Source organism: Lingula anatina, chromosome 4, assembly GCF_051362555.1.
Source record: "Lingula anatina isolate TDL-2025a chromosome 4, LinAna3.0, whole genome shotgun sequence".
NCBI classification, from domain to species: domain Eukaryota; kingdom Metazoa; phylum Brachiopoda; class Lingulata; order Lingulida; family Lingulidae; genus Lingula; species Lingula anatina.
Window position 1 is genome coordinate 23,106,418 of NC_141770.1, and position 24,229 is coordinate 23,130,646.

A 24,229-nucleotide genomic window follows, 5' to 3' on the forward strand; every position below is an offset into this window, starting at 1 on the left:
CCACTAGTTGTTATCGCACTGATCTGCATGAAATTAGCGTAAGCGGACTTCTACGCGTATTCATTAAATTTAATGTCATGCAGTTGACCACTTTTCGCATCTCATTTCCTTGAGGTAAATCTTTTTGAAGATAGGAATATGGGATGTGAGAGAGCAAATTTTTCTACCTATTTTATTTTATTTTCTTTTAATTCTTCTGCAACCCAGCACGCATATTTGATAAAAAAAGATTATTTTTTGTAACATTTCAACAAAATTCCTTGCAGCAGCACATCTTAAACTCTGACACGACAGATAAAATTCTTAGATTAATTCAGACTGTCTGGTGAACCCTCATCATTAGGATCGTTATCATCTTATAATTTGCATTAATAACATATAGACTTATCGGCTATTTATATCAGGAAAACTTAAGCTGCTATTGCGATGGCGACGAGCCGGTTCGTCCTATAATTTATTTCAGCGTCACGAGATATACCGTCTTGATATTTTACTGAAGAAATAGCGGGATCTGACCTGTACTTGGAGTTCCTTCTGTTTATCGATAAATCTCAGAATGGACAAAACGTGAAATTAAAGAGCACTTCAGTTCACATTTTGCTACTTGTACGAATTTCATTGGAGGTCTCGAGGAAAAGAAAGGGCAGCTAGCAAATAATGTAAACTGTATAAACGTTTACTCTTTCAAAGTTAGTTCCTTCTTTGCTGGTCAGTATCTATTAATGTTCATTGACGGGTTATTTCACCTGCAATTTGTAACATTCCGTAGTTCTGTTATTTGACTGAGAGCGATAAGGGTATGATACGCCGCTGTTGTCTATAAAAACCAGAAAATTCAGTTCTTGTCCTGTAGCGCTGAAACTTTGTAATAGACGCAATATGGAAAATACGCTACCGTTATCTTTCGTTCGTTCATTCGTTCGTTCATTTCATTTTTTTCCTTTTTGTATCTTTTTTTACTTCATATTTTTGTGGCTCTTTGATGTTTTTTGGTGGCACTTTGATGTAACATTGTGTAAGAAGGGTTTAACATGCCATAGGTACTGAACATTTGGGTAATGTTCCATAAAGAAATGCTTGACACAGAAACGTAATAAAGGGACATCGGAATTTATGTGTACACAAAGTATTATATAAAATAAAAATTGAAAAATCAGAATGTAGTGACGATAACTCCGGGCAGAGGATACAGGAGACATTTATCAAGTTAGTGATGAGCCCAAGAGAAATTATCTTCACAGGTAGATTTTTTGAAAACAATTAGCTAGGCCTTTTTAACAGATATTTATGCAGGCTAATGTGTACAAATTGAAGTCTTTCTTACGAATTCGTGATATTGGTGGCGCTATGGAGATTAACTCACACAGCTCTTTAAACAGAGAAATTTTACATTTAAATTATTAATTTAATTATTAAATTATCATCTAAACCACAGACTTTCCTAACTGGCAATGTTGACGCAGGGAGAGATTATATCTGCCACGTAAAAACACGACCAGAACGACGTGCGTGTTCTCTTTATTAAACGATCCCCATGTTTGAATTTAAAGCTATAAATAGTAAAAGATTACCTCAAATCATGGTTGTATGAATAACCACTGAATATGGATGTTGCTGAATGAATTCACACCAATTTGCATTCAGAAGAACTTTGATGAAGATAACGGACCGGTCTCAATTTACATAAATACTTACATGTTTACGTGCTGCGATTATGAATATTTCAGAATTATTATTTTCTCTTGATTATTTTCTTTTTATTTGCTTTTGTTCAGAAAAATGTTTTCATAGTAATAAACTTCTCATGCGAAGTGCAAGAAAAATTTACATCAATCACTGTCGGTGTGAAGTATAGGGAGTTCTCTTCTCCATTTTTTCAAAGCAAAATGGCAATTTCAGAAACGCTTCCCTCCCCCACCGTACAAAAGAGGGGAAGACTCGTTCGTTGACCTACAGAAACGTCCTAGATTCAACAATATATATCAATTAAATCTCTCAGGTCATCTTCATATGCTGGGCCCTCCCTCAACACACCTAAGAACAAAAATCTACATCCCTTAGTGAAATTATTGGTTCTCAGAAAAAATAAAATGCTCCCCATCATCAAGATGACAAGTAGACTGCGTCTGTGTGACATTCGATTTTGGTGTAATTATGGGAGAGCTGCAACCAGTATATATACACGTACGACAATAAGCTGTAATTAAAAAGGGTCGGATCTTACTTTTATTTTCGTTATCATTGCCCTTTTTTGTTTTGTTGTGCTTTGTTTTTAATATGCGAACGTATTTCTGCACCTCATAAGCTGATCTTGTGTATTAAGCACAGTGCCATTTTCTGTACTGATGTATCTAACCGTCTCTTACTCTATACCTGATCTTTTCCGTATACTATGGTAGGCGACATTTCTCGTGAAATGGACACATGCCCTCGCAATGCAAAATACTTAATCAACTTTTATGCTTTAAAGAAAAGCGTGCGAAAACACCACTCCCTGGGCCTATGAATACCCCTACCCAGTGAAAGAACCCTGACTGTATACATGTACGGCCCCGGGAATGTAGGCATACATATTGTACGCTGCCTGCGTAGATATTCAGATAAGGTATCGGATCAGTAGCGGTAAGGCAAACTCACACGATGAATATTGTTGTAATCATCATAATTGTGCTTTATAAACATGAATTTATAATCTGTCTAGTACTTTTCTAATAGGTCTACTTCCATACATGTCTGTGCATACGCCCCCCCCCCCCCCTCCCTTCCCACACATGAATTAAAATGCCCTTTTTGCGCCCCTGGGAAAATAAATACGAGCAGCGCATATTTATTCAGATAAGTAACGTAGATAAGACGAGCTCACGCGATGAATATTTTTGTATAATTATTTATTCATTAACAAAATTCTAGCATAATTTTATGCATGTTTGTGCCATATTGACACCCTGACGTGGCACAGGGAATGACAGTTATCGCAGCATTTCCACATTTTTTGAAAATTGGGGTAAACTGCTGGGCCAAATTCTACCCTACATGGGTCCAAAAGAAATCAGCAGAAGTCCAGTTGAATATAGAATAGCGTTAGTTCGATGAGATAACATTAAGCGCAGTCACATGACCACCCAGCAGCTAATGGTCTTCATGTAGTCCAAATGAACCCAATTCCTACATGTAGATATTAAGAAAACACAGGGCAGAAACATCTGGATTATAAATATATAAAAACCGTCATTGGCCCTGAAACGATATATTCCATTTCTTTGGATCGCGCACGTACCAGAATCAGTCATTAATGTCCATCGCTTCCTAGATTATACGTCTCTATCTCTTCGATAGCTAAATGTAGTGTCTTTTCAGCATTTCGTCGAGATCTTTTGTTGTAAAGATCTGTCATGGCTGTCTCAAAACACTGTATTAGTTTCAAGTAAAGTCGAAGGCATACACGGAGATAAAATTTCTTGGGTACTATTTTTTCTTGCCGTAGTACCCGGTTCCGGTATAAGGTGAACCGTATCCATACGCCTGTCCTCCGTATGGCCGACCTCCGTACTGGCCGTATGGTACAGCTACACTTGGCCCGTAAGGTCGGTAGCCATATGGCTGGCCGTAGTCTGAAACGTTAGAAAATGAGATGACGTAAAACGGATATATTATATTAATGAAAGACGTATGTAAAATGCCAACCGTAAGTGAACATGAAATTATCGCATATCATCGGTAGCCTATAAATAAATGAAAAGGTAACGTACCATCATACAACCTTTCTTTGTTAATTTGATAAATTTGCATCTTAAAGAGAGGTAAACTGACCGATGCAAAACGTTTGTTTGGCAGGGGATCACTTTACCCTTTCAAATTTCTATAATAGAGACAGAGATACTTACAATTCGGGGGCTGTGGCTGGGAATGCGGTTTAGTTGTTGTGACTTGGTGAGCTGGAAAAACGTAAAATATGTGATATTATGGCCAAGTAAAAAATAAATAAATAAACATTCGCAATTATAAAAGACGCGGTGTTTTATACAGCGAGAGCGAGCTGTAGATTGATGAGTAATGATGTATGTATGAATATGTGTTACCTTTAAGTCCCTTAAACTTTGTTATTTAAAAAAATACTCAAAATGATAATAATGCCTATTACAAGAAAAAAAAGGGGGGAAAGAAAGAAAAAAAAAAAAACTAGCCATGCATGGAGACTCATTATGAAATACTGAAGAAGAATAAAACGTTAATAAGTAAAGTAAACATAAAGTGATGGCGGCTAAAATATTTAATCGCCACTTCAACATAAGTTAATAATTAGTTTTTTCAAGTTCAAATATGTTGCAAAAGAAAAGAGTTGTTGCAGTGATTATAATCGGGGAATTCATCTTACCTTTACCACTACCACCTCCCCAACACACACACACACGCTCACACACACACACACGCACACACACACACACACACACACACGCACACACACGCATGCACAAGTTAAAATAAATAAAGTATAAGTCGCTTAGAATATATATATGTGTCTCAAATAAAACACCTAACCTGGAGGATATCCTTCATTTCTGTTAACGCGTTTACACGTGCCGGCAAAACCATAGCCTGTAGAAGCGCTTCCAGTATAACCTCCGCCATACATATACGTATCTTGCTTGGTGGGACTTGTATATGTGCATTTGTACTCAATGGTATTAACTCGGTTAAAAGTACACAGTGTTTGCGTAGTCAGCTGTAGAAATCCGGCTACAAAGGCGTATAGTGGTTGAGTAGCAGGAGGGAGAAAACCAGGCGCAAAGAGACTATCCGAGTTGAGCTGCCCCACCGCGCCAAAGATGCCAGGGAGCAGGGAAAGAAGTGGGAGGCAATCCAAGTTACGGATGTTACAGTCTCCATCGGTGTAGCAGGAGGCACCCTCAACTGGAAATAAAATAGTGTTATATGATAATCAATACTGAATGATTGAGAGAACGGCAAACCATAAAAATTGCTGCATGAAGCTGGAGCAAGTAGATGACAATTACATGAAAACCTAATCAATAAAATGGTATTATATTTTCATATTTTTATATTCAAAGTACATTGTGCCTCACACGTTAAATAGTAATAGATAGAAATTGAAATTTTATAGAAAAAGCTGTAGAAAATTAATTGCAAAAGGTATTTTAAACTTTTGTGAACGCTTAACGGAGAATAACAATGCGTACTTGGGACACACTCTAAACGGACACTGTCACCGACTGCTTTTCCGATGTTGACAGCGCTGAAGCCAGGGAGACAAGTACATCTTCTGGAGTTGGCGTTCACCTCAAGGAGACCGGCTTTAGCTTCCACCATGGCGTATTTCTCACCGTTGACATTTCCGAGGAATGGTTCGCAGCTGGAGTACTTGGAAACACAGATATCCTTGTGGGGATCGCAAACGCCGAGCAGATCTAAAATATTAGGTGTTTAGATTTAAGAGTATTATTTATTTATTTACTTTAATGTATTATAGATAACATAAAACCTTTTAAGAGCAAGAGCGAGAAAAAACTTTTTTTCACAAATACTAAAAATTGCTACATTGTTATCTGGGTTCAAACTAGACTACAATTGTGGAACTTAATGTTAAAACCAAACTTTGAATGAGTGTCCCTGCGTGTGAGTACGTGCGTACGTGTATATGTGCGTGCGAAGGCGCGAGTGTGAAACGGGGCTCGATCATAAGGTTACCAATATATGGGAAAAGATGCTACCTACCTATTTCACCGCCGTTTACCACAGTAAAGATCCCCAGACATAAAACTCCAGCCAGTAGCTCCATCTGAAAGTGGCACGAAAGGACCCAGAACAATACTTGGAATTCTACAAAGATAAATAATAAAATAATGAAAATAATAAGCTTTAATCATTTTTTTTTACATTTTGATATTTCTTAATTTAAGAAAATCAACATTATACGTCAGAGTGATCAAGTCTGGAACAATCGTCAAAGCTCTCGGATTAACACGTTAACATAATGTATTTAAGTCATGAACATCAGTTTTAATGCAATGGAGAAATGGTTTTTGACGAGTTCGAGCGTCTTTGATGACTTGTTTTATCTTGAATCAACCTAAATTAAAGGTAACATTTTATCCATAGGATGTATTTTCTCAATTTTGCAAGGATACTATCTCAAACCTTTACAAAAAGTCCATTTTTACACCAAATATTCGAAACGCAAGCGAGCGCGCACACACGCACCTAACAATGTACCTTGACTTAAACAATCATCGTAGTAAATTAGAAGACACTCTGCTCTATCACCCACTCTGTTTCAAGTCTGTTAAAAAATTGCCCTCTGACAATGTACTTACACGAAAAATAATGCTGATCCCCGCCAAAGCTAACAACACCCTACCAATCGTGTCAACGTAGGTGAGGATTTTATACTTTCTGGCGCCCAGGAAACACCCTAAATGAAGAAAAAATAGCCCAATTATCAAATTAGTGATCAAAGGCGTGAAATGTCAACAAGAAAACTGAGTCATGAAAATATGTGTGTTCAACAGTCACATTTTGTATATTATCATATTTTAAATCTGGACAAAGCTGTTTATATGGAGTAGAAAATTACAGTGTAATAGTGGAAACTTGTTTGAAAGAGGCAATGTAAACATAATATAAACGTGAGTGACTTCGTTGTTCCAGGGCAGATTTAATAACTATCACTGGCCTACATATTTATAACATCTGCACACCCAATAATTTAGCTGACTGCGTTAAACATACTGAATTATTTATTTAAACAAGTTTTAAGTTATTTTCATAGCCATAATCATGAAACGAATTAATATATTGGTTTAGAATGGCCCCTTAATTCCGGATAAAGTATATTTCCTTCAATTTCAATCGTGTTTTAAACTACATCTACTTTATCATTGTTCATAGAATCATTCTAATGGTCAGCATGCAGTCTCAAAGGACCTTTGTTAGAGTTTAATGGGTTAAAAAACTTATTAAACCATTTCATACCGAAACCATACGAACAGGTCCCGATTTGCTTCAACCGAATAATACATATGTGTTTTCTACAAACCATTTAACCGATTAGATTTATCAATCCAATAACATCAAACCGAGGGTTTTCTGAATGTCATGTAAGTTATACGAGTTCTATCTGTCTTAATATTTTGTGTGTAAGATGGCCACAGAGTCTGCCTCTGGGCATTATGTTAGAGTAGGGATAGGGCATGTCCCTCTTTATGTCCACTAGATATAGACTATAATAATATGTTGTAAAGGAACTTAGTAGTACATAAACACTATAATATTAGTACTACATCTAATGGGGCAGATAAACAGAAGACACTTACATAATTGTGAAAAATGATTTAAAAATAATACAAGTATTCACGTATGTAGAATCTATATGATTTATTAATTAATTTTAAGTAATCATGCACAGCGCAGCATTTTCACACGTGTGTTGTTTATGTGTGTTATATAAATATGCTACATATTCTGTTGATAGTCTTCGCAGCATAAATTACGACACCGCAAATGGTCTTCGTGCCAGCATACGACTACACTGGTAGCGTATGCCTGGTAAAGTGTGGTTTTTTACAAGTCGTCGTCCACAGTAAACACCGATTCCCATTTCGGCGGAAAGCATCCGGTTTTTGAAACCTTCATTAGTCCTTACGTTCAAGTAAGATGGCATGTCCGTTTGTCACAAACAAATTGTTGATCCAGTCATTATCTTCCTTCTAAACGTGAGATGAATTTCTGGTGACTTTAAGGGTAAAATCAAGTAGCCCGCCAGGTAAATCTGCATCATTGGCGTCAACCGATCTAAAAAGGATATTTTTTACAGACTTCCATCGAGATATTTGCAAACATCCGTCATAACTGTATCAAAACAACCTTTTAGCAATTAAAGCTTTATAAACGTTATAACCATGTGTACTATTTTAAGTGTACGCCCATTGAACTGGAATGAAGTGGTACAGCAAAATGATATAAACAGAAGAGCGTGTCCTTAAATCGGTCATTAAAATGTCGTCATCGTTTTAATCCTTTCACAAATGAGGCTGAGATGCCCTATCTCTTTTTTCCGTAGCCGTATGTTTTGTATGAAGGTGAGTACATCCCGTAATTTGCTTGGGACCCATAAGGCATTTGGGCACCGTTGGTGGGTTGGTACCCCATGAATGATTGCCCTCCGAAACCGTTAAAAGCCTGTCCTCCGAATGGGTTATAGTCTGAAATAATTAAAGTTAAATTGCAGTGATTAAATGTTGAGATGTGTAGCCGAGGCCGTTATGTTTCATCTTCAGTAATGTTAATAACTAAAAAATGAAGAATTAATAAAACAGTTTAATAAATAAGTAAATGAATAAAACATTGGGAAAGGCGTATACGATAGATGGATGGGAATTACTAAGATATAGAACTTTCAAGAACATTCTAGAATTTGGCAGAAATTGTCAATCTGTACAAACTTTAGGATACTCCCATACAGTTGTAGATTTTTAGATGTAAGCAACTGAGGGTATACATTTGAGCCCTCTCCACCTATATTGTTTGTATTTTTTTGTTTTTTGTTATTGTTTTATTAATGCTGCTTACTGGATACTGCTTGCACATTCTTACTGCAACTACCGTACTTGGAACTGTAATCCGATTATTAAATTATTAGATTTAAACTGTTTAATTATTTATAGACTTCATTACGGGAGAAAGGATTTAATTTGAAAATCGTTGCTGAGTATTAAAATAGCAACAAGAATATTTTTATTCAATAACGCCAGGCCTACCCAACTACCAGACTCGGCACCGAATGATCCTGAATTCACCGGTTTATCAGACCACACTACCCGTTTTCAAGGTGTGTATCAGATTGCATTACACAGTGTCATACCCTGAACAAATTTTGAGTGGTGATGCAATGCTTTTCAACCCCGCTGAGAATCGTCACTATCACATCGCGTACTAGGCAAGAGCGGTGTCGCGTCTGATACTGTGTAATGCGATCTGACACACACCTTGAAAACGGGTAGTGTGTCTGATCTACCGGTGAATTCAGGATCATTCGGTGCCGAGTCTGGTAGTTGGGTAGTCCTGAACGCAATACCAGTGCCGTGGTGCATCATTACAAATACACCAAGAAAATCTCATTATACAAACAACAAAAGTTAGGAATACTAACATGGCATAGATGCTTGTTGCATATTGTTGCTACCCTGCATAGATGCTTGTTGCATATTGTTGCTACCCTGCATAGATGCCTGTTGCATATTGTTGCTACCCTGCATAGATGCCTGTTGCATATAGTTTCTACCCTGCATAGATGCCTGTTGCATATAGTTGCTACCCTTTCCTTTAGCCGATGTACTAGATGCTGAAACAAATGAAAACCTTTCAGGTGAAAACGGATGGAAAGATTGAAAATACAATAACGCAATGTGAAGCAAAATTATGCAATCTGCGTCTCGATCGATATCACTTTTCTGAGGTCCACAAAAAATTGCTCATAGTCAAAGTCAGCAATTGTATATAATTTAATATGTCACAACGATAAAGGAAGTCAAAAGCGAACAAAAACTGCATATAAAGTTTTAAAAATCTCAAACTGGCTTATATAGTGTTTGTCACTCAGTCCATTTATGTTTGATTGCCTACGTATTTTCGTTTTTTTTCTATATAATAATAAAACAACATTCATCAATCATGATAATAAACATAATGCTAAAGATCCGTGATACACATGGCGATTTTCCTTAGTTTAAAAAATAAACTTACCCGATGGATATCCTTCGTTTCTGTTAACTCTCTTGCAAGTGCCACCGTACCCACCGCCTTTCAAGCTTGCTCCCTGACCATTACCGTGCATTCCACCGTAGAAGGCAGTGTCTTGCTTCGACGGGCTCGCGTACGTACATTTGTACTCAATGGTGTTGACACGGTTGAAGCCACACAGGAACTGAGTTGAAAGCTGCAAGAAACCGGCGATGAAAGCGTAGATCGCCTGAGTGCCAGGAGTCAAGAACCCTGGGGCGAACAAACTGTCGGAGTTGAGCTGCCCCACTGCTCCGAAGATGCCAGGGAGCAGGGAAAGAAGTGGGAGGCAATCCAAGTTACGGATGTTACAGTCTCCATCGGTATAGCAGGAGGCACCCTCAACTAGGAGTTGAAAAAACAAGGGGTAGGATAAGGTTGGCATTTTACGTTGTGGAAGTACGATGTATCCTTTTCTTTATTAATAACAGACCTTACATTCGGTCTTGCTGAACAACAAAATCTTCACAGGTAATATTTTGGTTAGCGTCAACAGACCATCTAACCATTACATGGATCCTAAAGCAAAAAAGAAGATATTTTAGATCTTTAAAGATAATTTTTTCAAAAAATGTATTAAATTTACCTGGCACACAATCCAGACGGACGCTATCACCGACAGCTTTTCCGATGTTGACAGCGCTGAAGCCAGGGAGACAAGTACATCTTCTGGAGTTGGCGTTCACCTCAAGGAGACCGGCTTTAGCTTCCACCATGGCGTATTTCTCACCGTTGACATTTCCGAGGAATGGCTCGCAACTGGAGTACTTGGCAACACAGATATCACTGTGTGGATCGCATACCCCGAGCAGATCTGCAAGACACGAAGTGACAAATGTTTTCGCAGCTAGAACACATGCTTGGAAATACGATTTTTACTGTTGGGCCAGCATACCTGCAAAAGAAAATTGATATGTGAAGTTGTGTTGTAGAATACTCCTGGAAAGTGCCTCATTTTGTTTGCCATTACATATGCCTGAAGTTAAATCAAAACAGAAAGTGGTGAAAATAATTGCGTTTTGCTCTCAGTTATTGCATTTTTAAGAAGTGGGTTTGCCTTTTCTTTGAAATTTTTGTTTTGGTTTTGCATCTATTCTATCGACATCAGTGTTGGTTATGAAATAGAGGTAAGGTAGATCGTTGTTGCTTTGGTGTATGCAAGTGATCTTACCGATTTCGTCACCCCTTACAGTTCTCACTAGACCTAAAACGGCGAGTTGAAGTAAGAACCTCATCTAAAATTGTAAATAAAACAAAGAAACTATATAAAGGAAGTGGAATAAAGTTAATTTTGATAACAACAATAATAATAAAATAATCAGAAGAAGAAGCAATAGAAAAAGAAAAAGAAAAACATGATGTAATCCACGATTGGAATTAAATAAGACATAGCTATTGTTGAACTTGATTTTTTCTTCATTCTGCGTCACTTTCATTATTTGATGAAATCCAAGTAAGTAAAGGTCTATGGTATCACACACACACACACACACACACACACTGAGAGAGAGAGAGAGAGAGAGAGTAAATAAAGAATAATAAAAGGCGAATAACGGTATACCTTTAAATTATGAATCAACGCCCTGTGATTGCCTGTCCGTGCCGAACTAATGGCGGATGGAAGTATTTCACAAACCGACAGTGCTCTCTCCGCACGAAAATAAGCAAAAGTATCGTCTTTTATACCCCGCAGTTGGGCGGAAGCAATTTAATATCAATCATTAGGCCAATCACTGGCCGAATATCATCCAAGTGTAGTCAGTTTTAAAACAAAACTGTATTATGATTTATACTAATTATACTGTATATGGAAATTGCTTTTTTTTCATTTGGTAATAAAACGTGGTTATCTTGTCGGCATCGCTGAAGCAAGTCATCAAGGGCAACATTAAATATTGTAAATGGTTATTACCGTTGCAGTCAGAGCGATTATGTTTATCTGCTACTTTTGAGCCATCGTTAACATGGTCACCATTTCTTGATAATGGTGCTTATTTATACTTTCACAACCTTAATTTTACGACCTTTTCTGGTGTATCATAATAAAACAATTATAGTTGGGTCGTACACACTATCTTTCTCAAATGTATATATATTTCTAAATATTTTAATCAAATGTAACTGTTTTTTTTCAAATTCCATTTCTAGAACGGGCTTCAGGCGATTGTTTGATAACTAATATATTTGTTGTAGGGGAGGCCGGGGCTAGTGGGACCCCGGGGTAAGTCCCCCCCCCCCCCCCCCCCATCAAGTCTCTTTAATAAAGTTACTTTAAGATGCTAAATACTTTCATTTGGACTCACCACCGACGCTTTCTTAGCACTATTGGATACGGTCACTTTACAAAATGATGTGATCAATTCTTTTACCCCATAGTTAGTTTGTCGTTAATTGATGGGGGGGGGGGGGGGGGACTTACCCCGGGGCGAACTGTCCAGTACAGTCGGAGTAGTGTGATGATCACGTGACTGGCCACTTGAGTATAGAAGGTGATGAGGAAAAGTAGATTTTAGGGTTAGGTCATTCGAAGGCTCTTTCACGTTCCGTGATGCAAGCAGATAATATTTATAATTCCCTCCCACCCAGCCAGTTTTGAAAGATTGTACCAATAAAAAAGAAAATGTTTAAGTTTGTTTGTTTAAATGATTATTTTCTATAATTTGACAAATTACGATTAAAAAGAATAGAGAATTTAGTTTTACTGGTTGTTCAAGCTTTTTAGTGTTTTACATGTCTTATATCAGAATGTTTTAATGTTTCAGTTCGGATCCTGGTTCTAATGGACGGTAGAAGATAAAGCAAGAATGAGTTTCTTTCTAAAAAAAACATAAAAGAACTTATTATTATCATTATTTTTATTATTTTATTAGTCCTTTAAAACGGTTTCGTTTTACAGATATTTGCTTTAATTTTTTTTTGTTAAAAGCTTGTTCAGTTAAAAAAATCAAATAGGAAGTACGTATGGTTTTGAATTATCACTAATGACTCTCTTTATGACAATACGTTAAACCGGAAATAAAGCACACGGAACGTAATGAGCGCTTCCATCCACTGTCTGCGTTTATATCATAAATATTTTATGTTCGTTCGAATTAGAGCATAAAATTAGATTTTGTTCGATTTCAATCGTATTTTGAGCTACATGTAATTTATCATCGGTCATTTTAATCATTTTAATGATCAGCATGCAGTTTCAAAGAAGCCTCGTTTGGGTGCAATGCAATGAAAAACTTATTAAACCCTTTCATATCGAAATTCAGATATTTTACATGAAAGCAGCCAAGAACTATAGACAGGAAATATACATCCGAACAAGTCCAGATTTGCTACTCACGTCTTTTCTACACGTCTTTTCTACACATCATTTAACCGGTTAGATTTATCAATACATTGACATCGAACCGAGGGTTTTATGAGTTATATGTTGTATGTTATAGAGTTTTATCTGTCTAGATTTTTTTGTAGGATGGCCGCAGAGTTTGCCTCTGGACATAATGTTAGAGTAGGGATAGGGCATGCCCCTCTTTATCTTCACTCGATATGAACTATAATAGTACGTTATAATGGAAGTTTGTTGTATATAAATACTATAATATTAATAATACATCAAATGGGACAGATAAACAGAAGACACATACATTGTTCTGAAAAATAATTTTAAAATAATACAAGTATTCACGTATGTATAATCTATATCATTTATTAATTAATTTTATTAATCATGCACAGCGCAGCATTTTCACACGTGTGTTGTTAACGTGTGTTATATAAATATGCTACATATTCTGTTGATAGTCTTCGCAGCATAAATTACGACACTCACAGATGGTCTAAGTGCCAACATACGATTACATTTATATCGTATGCCTAGCAACTTGTGGTTGTTTCCAAGTCGTCGTCCACGGTAAGCACCGACTCCCATTAAATTTTCGGTGGAAAGCATCCGGTTTTTGAAACCTTCATTAGTCCTTACGTTCAAGTAAGATGGCATGTCTGTTGGTCACAAACATATTGTTGATCCAGTCATTATTTTCCCTCTTAACGTGTGATGAATTTTTCTTGTGACTTTTAGGGTAAAATCAAGTAGCCTGCTAGAAAAATCTGCATCATTGGCGTCAACCGATCTAAAAAGGATATTTTTTACAGGCTTCCATCGAGATGTTTGCAAACATCCGTCATAACTGTATCAAAATAACCTTTTTAGCAATTTAAGATTTAGAAACGTCATAACCATGTTTGCCAAAATAGAAAACACAGGAATGACATGTGGTACAGCAAAATCATATTAGCAGAAAAGCGTGCCCTTAAATCGAATCCTGAAAATGTCGTCATCGTATTAATCCTGACCCAAATGTGGCCGTGGTATCTTATCTCTTTTTACCGTAGCCGTATGTTTTGTACGTTGGTGAGTACATTCCGTAATTTGCTTGGGCCCCGTAAGGCTGTTGGGCACCGAAGGTGGGTTGGTACCCCATAAACGATTGGCCTCCGAATCCGGTAAAAACCTGTCCTCCGTACTGGCCATGGTCTGAAATTTTTTTATTAAATTGCGGTGATTAAATGATTAGGTGTGCGGCTAAGCTTGTTATATTTCATCCTCAGTTATGTTAGTTTGTATTACAAACATCATTGAACAAGTTAATAATTGCAATAAATAAATAAATAAATAAATAAATAAATAAATAAATAAATAAAACATTGGGAAAGTCGTAAAAGATAAATGTGCATGTGAATTATGGACATAGTCAAAAGAACTTTCAAGAACATTCTAGAATTCGGCCGAAAATGTTAAGTTGTACAAACTTCCAGATGCTTCCATACAGTTGTAGAGTAATTTCTATATGTATCCCACTAAGTATCCCACTAAGGTGCATCGTCATAAATAAAACAAGAAAATCTCATTATACGAACAACAGAAGTTAGGAGTACTCACATGGCATATTGTTGCTTGTCTTTCCTTTAGTCGAGATACTAGATGCTGAAAAAAAAATGGAAACGAATATTTTATAATAACGCAATGTGAGACAAAATGATATAATCTGCGCCTCGAATGGTTTCACTTTTCCGAGGTCCACCAAAAAAGCCCATAGTCAAACTCAGCAATTGTTTATAATTTAATAATATGTCACAACGATAAAGGAAGTCAAAAGTGAACAAAAACCGCATATAAAGTTTTAAAATCTCAAACTGGCTTTTTATATTGTTTGTCAGTCGGTTCATTTATGTTTTTTAAATATAATATTAAATCAATATTTATCAATCATGATTATAAACATTATGCTTGAGACCCGTGATACACATGCTGTTTTTCTCTAGTTTAAAAATTTACTTACCCGATGGATATCCTTTATTTCTGTTGACTCTCTTGCAAGTGCCACCGTACCCACCGCCTTTCAAGCTTGCTCCCTGACCATTACCGTGCATTCCACCGTAGAAGGCTGTGTCTTGCTTCGACGGGCTCGCGTACGTACATTTGTACTCAATGGTGTTGACGCGATTGAAGCCACACAGGAACTGAGTTGAAAGCTGCAAGAAGCCAGCGATGAACGCGTAGATCGCCTGAGTGCCAGGAGTCAAGAATCCTGGGGCGAACAAACTGTCGGAGTTCAGTTGGCCCACGGCCCCAAAGATGCCAGGGAGCAGGGAAAGAAGTGGGAGGCAATCCAAGTTTCGGATGTTACAGTCTCCATCGGTATAGCAGGAGGCACCCTCAACTGGAAATTGAAAAAAAAGGGGGGAGAATAAGGTTGGCATTCTACCAAATCAACAACACTGAGGAACCCGTGGCATGTGACGTGGTCATCACGTGGTTCAGTGACACCATCTAACCATGGATCCTAAAGCAAGAATGTAGATATTTAAGATTTTTCAAGATCTTTTAAATATATATATATATATATATATATATATATATATATATATAATTTACCTGGCACACAATTCAAACGGACACTGTCCCCGACAGAACTTCCGGTGTTGACAGCGCTGAAGCCAGGGAGACAAGTACATCTTCTGGAGTTGGGGTTCACCTCAAGAAGACCGGCTTTAGCTTCCACCATGGCGTATTTCTCACCGTTGACATTTCCAAGGAATGGCTCACAGCTGGAGTACTTGGCAAGACATATATCTTTGTGGGGATCGCATACGCCGAGCAGATCTGCAAGACACGAAGTGACACATAAACTCGCAACTGGAGCATGTGTTTGGAAATACAATTATTACTGTGGCGACTGCATACATGTTCGTTCAAAAGATGTGTAATTTTAATGAAATTTGAATTTGTCTCGTAATACATTCCAGGAAAGTTCCTCTTTTTGTATGTCACTGACATATATAGACCTGAAGTTAAATCGTAACAAGGTGGTGCAAATACTTGCATTTTGCTCTCAATTATTGCACTTGTGAGAAGTCGGTTAGCCTTTCCTTTGAAATTTTTGTTGTGGTTTCGCTGCATCTATTCTATCGATATCAGTGTTTGTTATGAAATATATAGTTAAAGTAAATCGTTGTTGCCGTCGTGTGTACAAATGATCTTACCGACTTCGGCACTTCTTACAGTCCTCACTAGACCTAAAACGGCGAGTTGGAGTAGGAACCTCATCTAAAATTCTATAAAATATAAAAAGGAATAAAATTGTACTTTAAAAAATGTAAAGGAAGTAAATTTTAATAACAGCAATAACGAAATAATCATAAGAAGAAACAGCAGAAGAATTAAAAGAAAAAATATGATGTAATCCACGATTGGAATTAAATAAGACATAGTTGAACGTGATTTTTTTCCTCATTCTATGTCACCTTCATTATTTGATGAAATCCAAACATCCAAAGGTTATCGTATCATATTCACACACACACACACACACAGAGAGAGAGAGAGAGAGAGAGAGAGAGAGAGAATTAAGAAATGAGAATAATAAATAGCACAGAACTGTATACCTTTAAAATTATGAATCAAAATCCTGTGTTTCACTGTCGGTGCCGGCTCCAGTGGCCGCTGCAAAACGGCGGATGGAAGTTCTTTAACAACTGACAGCGCCTTCTCCGCACGAAAATAAGCAAAAAAATATCGTCTTTTATACCCGGCAGTTGGGCGGAAGCAATTTAATATCAATCATTAGGCCAATCACTGGCCGAATATCATCCAAGTGTAGTCAGTTTTAAAACAAAACTATATTATGACTAATACTAATAATACTGTGCATGGGGATTTATGTTTTTTTCACCTTGTTGTAACACGTGGTTATCTTGTTTGCGCTGCTGTAACAAACCATTAAGGACAACATTAAATGGTGTACGTGATTGTTACCGTTGAAGTCAGAGCGATTATGTTTATCTGCTACTATAGAGCCATCGTCAACATGGTTCCCACTTCTTGATAACGGTGCATTTTTTATACTATCACCCAATCTTAATTTTTACGACCTTTTCTGGTGTATTATCATAATTCAATTATAGTCAGGTCGTACACACTATCGTTCTCAAAGGCATATTATTTTCGTTGATATTTTAATCAAATGTAACTGGTTTTTTTTTTCAAATTCCATATCTAGAACTAACTTCAGGTGATTAATTGGTACACTGTAAATGACGACAGTGGGATATAAAAACACCACTTTTTTGCATTACGTACTAGCTGAATTTTTTATCAGAGTCTTTAGATTTTACAGCATGTAAGATAAAAAGCAGAAAAAACAGTTTTGGTTCATGGGGGGATTTGAAGTGTACTTTCACCATGACCTTATCCAAAGTTTCCCTAAATTTAAGATCAGACGTGGATGATGTCCTCATTAAATCTAATGTTTACTCTTTTACTTTGATCAAACTCTGGTTTTCTCGAAACTTTTCGTTAAAAACATGGGTTAACTTGGATTTACACCTTTAACTTGGGTTTCAACGCTTTTAAAGCCAAATTTACAACCAGTAGTCTGGGTTCAAATTTTGGCTCACTGGAAATACAAAGAGGACTGAAATGCAATGCCTTTGACAAGGCTGTCGATCCTGGGTACGCGTTTGTCCTATTTAAGAAAGTTTACGCCTGTACATTTAAGGCCCCTAATAGACACAATAAAGTAATGTAATCTTTGTGAGTGTTTATTCATATCTTTTAAAGGACATTTGTACATGATAGCATGAATTGTAGAGTCTTTTTTTGCAATTCGGGGGTCATGTCGTGGGTATTCAGTTTAATGGGAAGAAGTTACAGCAATGGCTGTGGTGAATCATATCAACTTAGATATTATTATAATTTTTTTTTTACTTTTCACAATGTCTCTAAATGGGGCAGCGATATTAAGTCTTCTTGTCAGGTTTTGCTGACAAAGTGCAAATATGAAGATCAACAGAAAAGTTGAACTCAGAAATTCTGTGGGATTATCCAATTCATATATCATTTGAAATTTGGTAAAGAGTAAATCAAATAAGCGTTATTAGTTCAAAGAGGGGAGGCGGTCTTAGTAAATATTAATAGGCCTTTCACTACAATGGCAATTTCATAAATTAGTCATCTAAGGTCAAATGGAAGAGAGTCAAAATTGTATTTAAATCAAGAAATTAAAACTGTATTTGTAATATATATATGACTTATTTAGGCTGGCATCTACTTGGTAATGTGATTTCACCCCATGTTTGCTGTGGATAATTGTTATCAATGTTATATAAACAAGGTTAATACTAGAACAAAGCCAACTTTTGATCGCTGCCAATTAGATATGACGGTCTTATCATTATCGAGTCTATAGTAATAATCACAAAGCCGGGTATCTTCGATTTTTGATAGAATGCTTTATTACATATGAATAAGAGCAATAAGTTACAAGTCAACACAAAAAGAAATACAAGACAATGTATTTACAGCACAGCACACACAAATACCCAACACAGCGTCATTTCCAGTATTCAGTCTTTCTATTACCTTGGTCCACGTGTTGTTTGAATGCAGCAAATAGCAGTTCAGCACTAAATGCATCCCATAATGCTTATGGTCCAAGTTATGAAGAGTTTATATGATCGTCCGCAAGATGTTTACGTCAGCACCGACTCCCGCTCTGTGGTTCTATCTTGCACGAGTTTCATAAATTCATTTCGCAAAATAGCTTAATCTTAAGTTCATGGTATATCTGGGATCAGTATAACTCGAAGATCAACAATTTTAAAAAATCTCAGGACAACTTCGAAAAGAGGCCCGTCATTAAATATATATGTACCATGAAAAGAAAACTATGCCATTTGAACAAAATTCCTGAGATCGTTAAGTAAGAAAGGCGGCATGTTACACATTAGCCGTGGAAAAAATGAGAGAAAAAAGATCAAAAGCAAAGAAGAAAAAATACTGTTGGTATAAGGATAAAGTTTAAAGTCACTCGATTTAAAGCTTAGTTACATAACAGCTCAATGGGATGACTTCGGCAATGGAAAACAATGAGCACCAGTTATCCTCGTCACATATCTCATCAGGACGGCGAGAACAGCAAAGATTGTCTTCTTACTTCCTCCCGTAGCCGCCGTAGTTGCGTGGCATACCATGGCCGGACTGAGCAGCACCGTATGTTTTACCGCCGTAGGTATTGTGTGAGTTGCCGCCATATCTGCCATGAGTGTTGCCGCCGTAGCCAGCTCCAAAAGTGTTGGACATACCACCGAATGGATGGGCACCGTACATGGATGAAGCACCGCCGTATGGGGAGAAAGCTGAAATAATAAAAAAATTGCACACGTAAGTAGGTGAAAGTAAAACAGGACCTCTTATAATTAATTAAACGTAAAGTCAATGTTGAAAATACAATTAGAGTCCCGCCCGTCATACTCGATATTAAAACCACGCAAAGACAACCACACCCAGCCAGTTCGTTCATCACATACTTTTCTATTTGAACCCTAAATATGTATACGATATCGACCCAAATTATGTTCCAGGCCTACACTGGTTTGGAAGGGGCAGGGGGACATTTTTTAAAATATATATTAAATCTTTTCATCCATTTATCGACAAAATCATTAAATGATTTCAAATTTGGTCCGGCAAAACGAAAATGATTAAGGGAGGTAATGAGGTAATCCGTGCGAAGAGATATTGGTTAAAAAAAAAAACTTACCGCCGTGTCCAAAGCTGTGTCCGCCGTGTCCAAAGCTTGGTGCAGCTGGTTGTTGGTGTGTCTGGGAACCCTTTGTCAGAGATGATGCTGAAAGAGAAAACAATCAGGAGATTAACACTTATATCATAGGTTAGAGAGAAACTACAATACAGGTATAAATTATGAAAAAGTAATATGTGCCTTACAGGCAGGATTGTTAACATTATGATCATTATCATTATCATCCCTTGGATAAAAAACAAATGTCAGGTACCTTGTGTCTGTGAAATATAATATAATATAATATAATATAATATAATATAATATAATATAATATAATATAATATAATATAATATAATATACAGTTTGGTATGACAAGGTACTGAATACATGTATATCTTACCAGCTTGGTATCCTCCGTTTCTGTTGACTCTCTTGCAGACTCCAGCGAATCCTGTGCCGTGTCCGGAAGCAGCACCGCCACCGTACATGTATGTGTCAGACTTGGATGGGGAAGGATAGTCGCACTTGTATTCGATGGTGTTGACGCGGTTGAAGCCACACAGGAACTGGGTTGAAAGCTGCAAGAAGCCGGCGATGAAAGAGTAGATCGCCTGAGTAGCAGGAGTCAAGAATCCTGGGGCGAACAGGCTGTCGGAGTTCAGTTGGCCAGTGGCGCCGAAGATGCCTGGGAGCAGGGAAAGAAGTGGGAGGCAATCCAAGTTACGGATGTTACAGTCTCCATCGGTATAGCAGGAGGCACCCTCAACTGGAAATTGAAAAAAAAGAAGGTATTAATTTGGGCATGCTTCGTTATATTATACATGTAAATTCGACTTTACATTATTTTAACGATGAAATTCAGGTCAGTATTCAGCCAAATATTTTATTGTTGAAACTAGAGAAATAGGAAAACACATTATTACTCTTTTATATTATGTAAAAAGAAGAATCATTAAATTTAGAAATGTTCAATTTTACCTGGGACACATTCCAGACGGACGCTGTCACCGACAGCTTTTCCGATGTTGACAGCGCTGAAGCCAGGGAGACAAGTACATCTTCTGGAGTTAGGGTTCACCTCAAGGAGACCGGCTTTAGCTTCCACCATGGCGTATTTCTCACCGTTGACATTTCCGAGGAATGGCTCGCAGCTGGAGTACTTGGCAACACAGATATCCTTGTGGGGATCACATACGCCGAGCAGATCTGCAAGACAAGGTATAACAAATAAATTCCTGCACACATCTTTTATGATCTTATTCTCTCCCTTAGGAATGAGGTTTTGATACGCATTGCCCTAATTAACTTATTTACTTAATTTGTGCAAATAATTTTTGAAAATGTCAAACGTGCAGTAATGATTATTAATATATTAAGTTCGCTTCACCTTTGAAAAATTCAAGGAAATTTACTTTTGTTGATATTGATGTTTATACTTAGCACATTTTCAATTATTTCTTTCACTCAGTCGGTCTTAGTGTCACTTACCTATTTCGGCACCTCTTACAAGAGCAGCAAGCCCGATAAGGACGAGAGTGGAAAGTGTCAAATGCATCTGTAACAAAAGAACATATCTGAGGTAAAGATAACATCTTGTTTTAATTACGTATACGTTAAGTTTTCTATGCCACCTGTGCGTGAAAAAAAATTCTAAAGTTGTTTTTCACCTGTGTCTATAACTTGTCTTATTTAAGACCTAATTTCTATCTTACATTTTTTAAATTTATAATTCCTTCTTGGCAATTTCGCAACCTTAAATGTACACTTATCCAATTATGCAGCGTAAAAATGAATCGTCATGAGTTTTTCTCCAGAGGCCTTTTTCGGGCCCTTATACCCTTTATTGTGGCTGGTCTCTAGGTAACTCAGGAGTAGCCCTGGAGCGCCATAGGCGCCCAGAGACACCACTATCTCTCCAAACAAAAATTACCTTCTTAGTGCGACTGAAGTCCGTTGATGTGTTGACTGGTGCTGCTGCTTGCTTGTCCTTGAGACTGTGCTGCGAAAGTTTGTGTCGAATGCTGCCAGAGAGCCGGGTATTATAGTGGCCGGCGGGATGATCAGGAAGCTCTCCCCGGCCAGCCATTGGTCAGTTTTCTCTTCTCACCAGGACGGGAAAAACACGCAATCGTATGTGAAATTCATGAGAGGGAAGGTAATCGGGAAAGTAGTTATCTGCTTGAAAAATCGTCCAGCAAGACTATTAAACTTTGGATTCCGAATATGGAAAGTCGTTTGGTCCCTGATTAGAATATGGAGACGTTGCCCTTTAATTAGTTCGTGATAAGCCATGTCCCAGTCACGGCAAGTGCGCGCAAGGTAACCTCAAGGAAAATCATTTCAATGACCAAAGTCTTAATGATATGCAAGTGTTATACATGTCCTCATTAGTTATTCAGCGCTTTTCAGTCATATCGATATCTCGTATACTGAAATCTAATCACCGACCACCGCAGATTAAACAGGGGTGCGAATTACAAAGGTCGGCCTGTGGTGAAGTAAAGGACTTTTTTCCCTTTCTTGCGTGATCTCAGTTTAAGGAAGGACACCTGATTGCCTAATTAAGAGAATGTTAATGGACTTGGATTAAGTAGCGATAATCGCCACCTACCCCTAAGTGATTATTCCACGCTTGTACCCCTAATACATGCCTAATGGGGAGGTGCTTTGGTTGGTTTCTATTATGATAATTCACAATGTTAACTCTCCAGATCATGTTTCCCTCTTCCTCGTTCCTCTTTAACAGCAATGGACACGACAACGTGTAATAAGACTGGTTTTAATTAGATTTGATTATTATGTTGAATAATGATAAACTATTAAGCGCAACAAATTGAGATTTTTTGTCTTTCTGTGACTGCTCTGATATAGGAAATTGAGTTTTTGAAATATAAAAGTGAAGATTTGTATTATTGAATTTTTGTCTGTCTCCCTATAAAAAGTACAACAGGAAAGTTTTTATTCGTTTTTTATTGCATCAAATGACAGTTTACTGTTGAAATGGAATGCCCAACACATTCGTAAAACTCCAGATTTAACGTTGTTTTTCGACGTTTTTTAATAAATTCGTTGATAAAGTGCTTAAAACACTATCGCTAAATAAAAATCATAGTAAAGGGGGTGGGGGTTTATGTAGTACACTTAAAGGAGGGGCAATGAATTGTTTGGTTCAACTTCACATATAAATCGAAAATGTAATATCTTTGGGAACATAGAACCTCAACTGAAATAATCAAAAGTAGTTTTCCAATCCAAGACCTTCATCAAGATGTATAAAGATAGCGTGTCAGTATTTTTTCTTTATAGGAACCACGCTTCCATACATACTTTTTCCATGCTTATTTCCCAACTCTCTCTCAAAACAGATAACCACCTTTGTTGTTATTTATTAAACCCGTTAAGTTGACACCTCTGAGGTCGAACTTGCATTTACTTTTGATATACTCAGTATTAATCTTACAAAGCTGCTATAACATAGACAAATATCAACAAGACCGATCATTTCTCGGGTCATCTAAGGGCCAAGTGTACTAATTTGACTAACACTTTTGACCGCAGCGGGACGGGATCAAAATTCTTTCCTTGTTTCCCTAACCGCATAATAAACAACTTCTTACAATGAGTTTTTTAATATCAGTGTTTTATAGATGCGAGACGGGACGTAAAATGTACTTAGATTAAGCCAGCAGAGAATGTATAGTAAAGTTGTGAAGTGTTTCATTTTATCTAAAAAAATCCGTTTTTTTTATTGATAGCAATTAGTTTCTCAACTTTTTTTGTCAAAATGTAGACAGAAAGGATATGTTTCGCATTTAAATATGCAATGTATAATGGTTGATATTTTATGCGACATGTTAATTGTAATAACAATATCACCTACTTCAAATGCCCCCAGCCAAAGCAAAATATGTAATAAGGCGTGAAATAATATGACTAATGACAATAATGACAGTAATTTTTATATTACTATTGTTTTACTTTTAAAGTCTTTTAATCGCCAAATCCAAAAGAACTTTGAGAAAAAGCATTTTCAAATAGAGCCAAAGTTTTAAACAGTTCGTTTTTGCAACACTTTTCTTCCGTTTTCTTCACACGGGTTTTTGAAACCTGTGCTTAAAAGATTTAATAATATGTGTTATCCTCACTTGTCTATTTGTATAACTTAAACCTTTGGGTTGCTATGATTTTAACACACTTGTTATTATCTATATCATTCTATTAATGACAAACACATATTAAATATGGTTAGTTGCATAATTATTTAGAAGTTGGTAAAATCGCATTTGGCCTATATTGTGTGTGTGCGTGTGCTAGTGCGTGTGCGTGTACCTGTGTGTGTGATGTTAATGTATTTGTG

General features: G+C 37.0%; 4 protein-coding genes across 4 annotated transcripts; all 4 read right to left on the reverse strand.

Moving 5' to 3' along the window:
• Nucleotides 1-2,871: 2,871 nt before the first annotated feature.
• Nucleotides 2,872-6,414, reverse strand: LOC147762595 (uncharacterized). Its single transcript, XM_087010446.1, has 6 exons — nucleotides 6,333-6,414; nucleotides 5,734-5,797; nucleotides 5,199-5,426; nucleotides 4,540-4,911; nucleotides 3,885-3,935; nucleotides 2,872-3,611 (listed from the first exon to the last, which is right to left on the reverse strand). Exons 2-6 carry the CDS (start codon nucleotides 5,795-5,797, stop codon nucleotides 3,466-3,468), a joined length of 861 nt encoding a protein of 286 aa, XP_086866572.1. The 5' UTR covers nucleotides 6,333-6,414; the 3' UTR covers nucleotides 2,872-3,465.
• A 959-nt stretch (nucleotides 6,415-7,373) lies between these two features.
• On the reverse strand, nucleotides 7,374-11,458 carry LOC147762596 (uncharacterized). Its single transcript, XM_087010445.1, has 6 exons — nucleotides 11,357-11,458; nucleotides 10,967-11,030; nucleotides 10,382-10,609; nucleotides 9,760-10,140; nucleotides 9,167-9,358; nucleotides 7,374-8,219 (listed from the first exon to the last, which is right to left on the reverse strand). Exons 2-6 carry the CDS (start codon nucleotides 11,028-11,030, stop codon nucleotides 8,059-8,061), a joined length of 1,026 nt encoding a protein of 341 aa, XP_086866571.1. The 5' UTR covers nucleotides 11,357-11,458; the 3' UTR covers nucleotides 7,374-8,058.
• Nucleotides 11,459-13,479: 2,021 nt separating this feature from the next.
• LOC147762597 (uncharacterized) lies at nucleotides 13,480-15,989 on the reverse strand. The gene is made up of 4 exons (XM_087010447.1): nucleotides 15,725-15,989; nucleotides 15,129-15,509; nucleotides 14,729-14,773; nucleotides 13,480-14,323 (listed from the first exon to the last, which is right to left on the reverse strand). Exons 1-4 carry the CDS (start codon nucleotides 15,852-15,854, stop codon nucleotides 14,163-14,165), a joined length of 717 nt encoding a protein of 238 aa, XP_086866573.1. The 5' UTR covers nucleotides 15,855-15,989; the 3' UTR covers nucleotides 13,480-14,162.
• Nucleotides 15,990-18,559: 2,570 nt separating this feature from the next.
• On the reverse strand, nucleotides 18,560-21,989 carry LOC106153929 (uncharacterized). The gene is made up of 6 exons (XM_013528079.2): nucleotides 21,803-21,989; nucleotides 21,361-21,427; nucleotides 20,851-21,078; nucleotides 20,273-20,638; nucleotides 19,890-19,976; nucleotides 18,560-19,485 (listed from the first exon to the last, which is right to left on the reverse strand). Exons 1-6 carry the CDS (start codon nucleotides 21,956-21,958, stop codon nucleotides 19,280-19,282), a joined length of 1,110 nt encoding a protein of 369 aa, XP_013383533.2. The 5' UTR covers nucleotides 21,959-21,989; the 3' UTR covers nucleotides 18,560-19,279.
• Nucleotides 21,990-24,229: the final 2,240 nt, after the last annotated feature.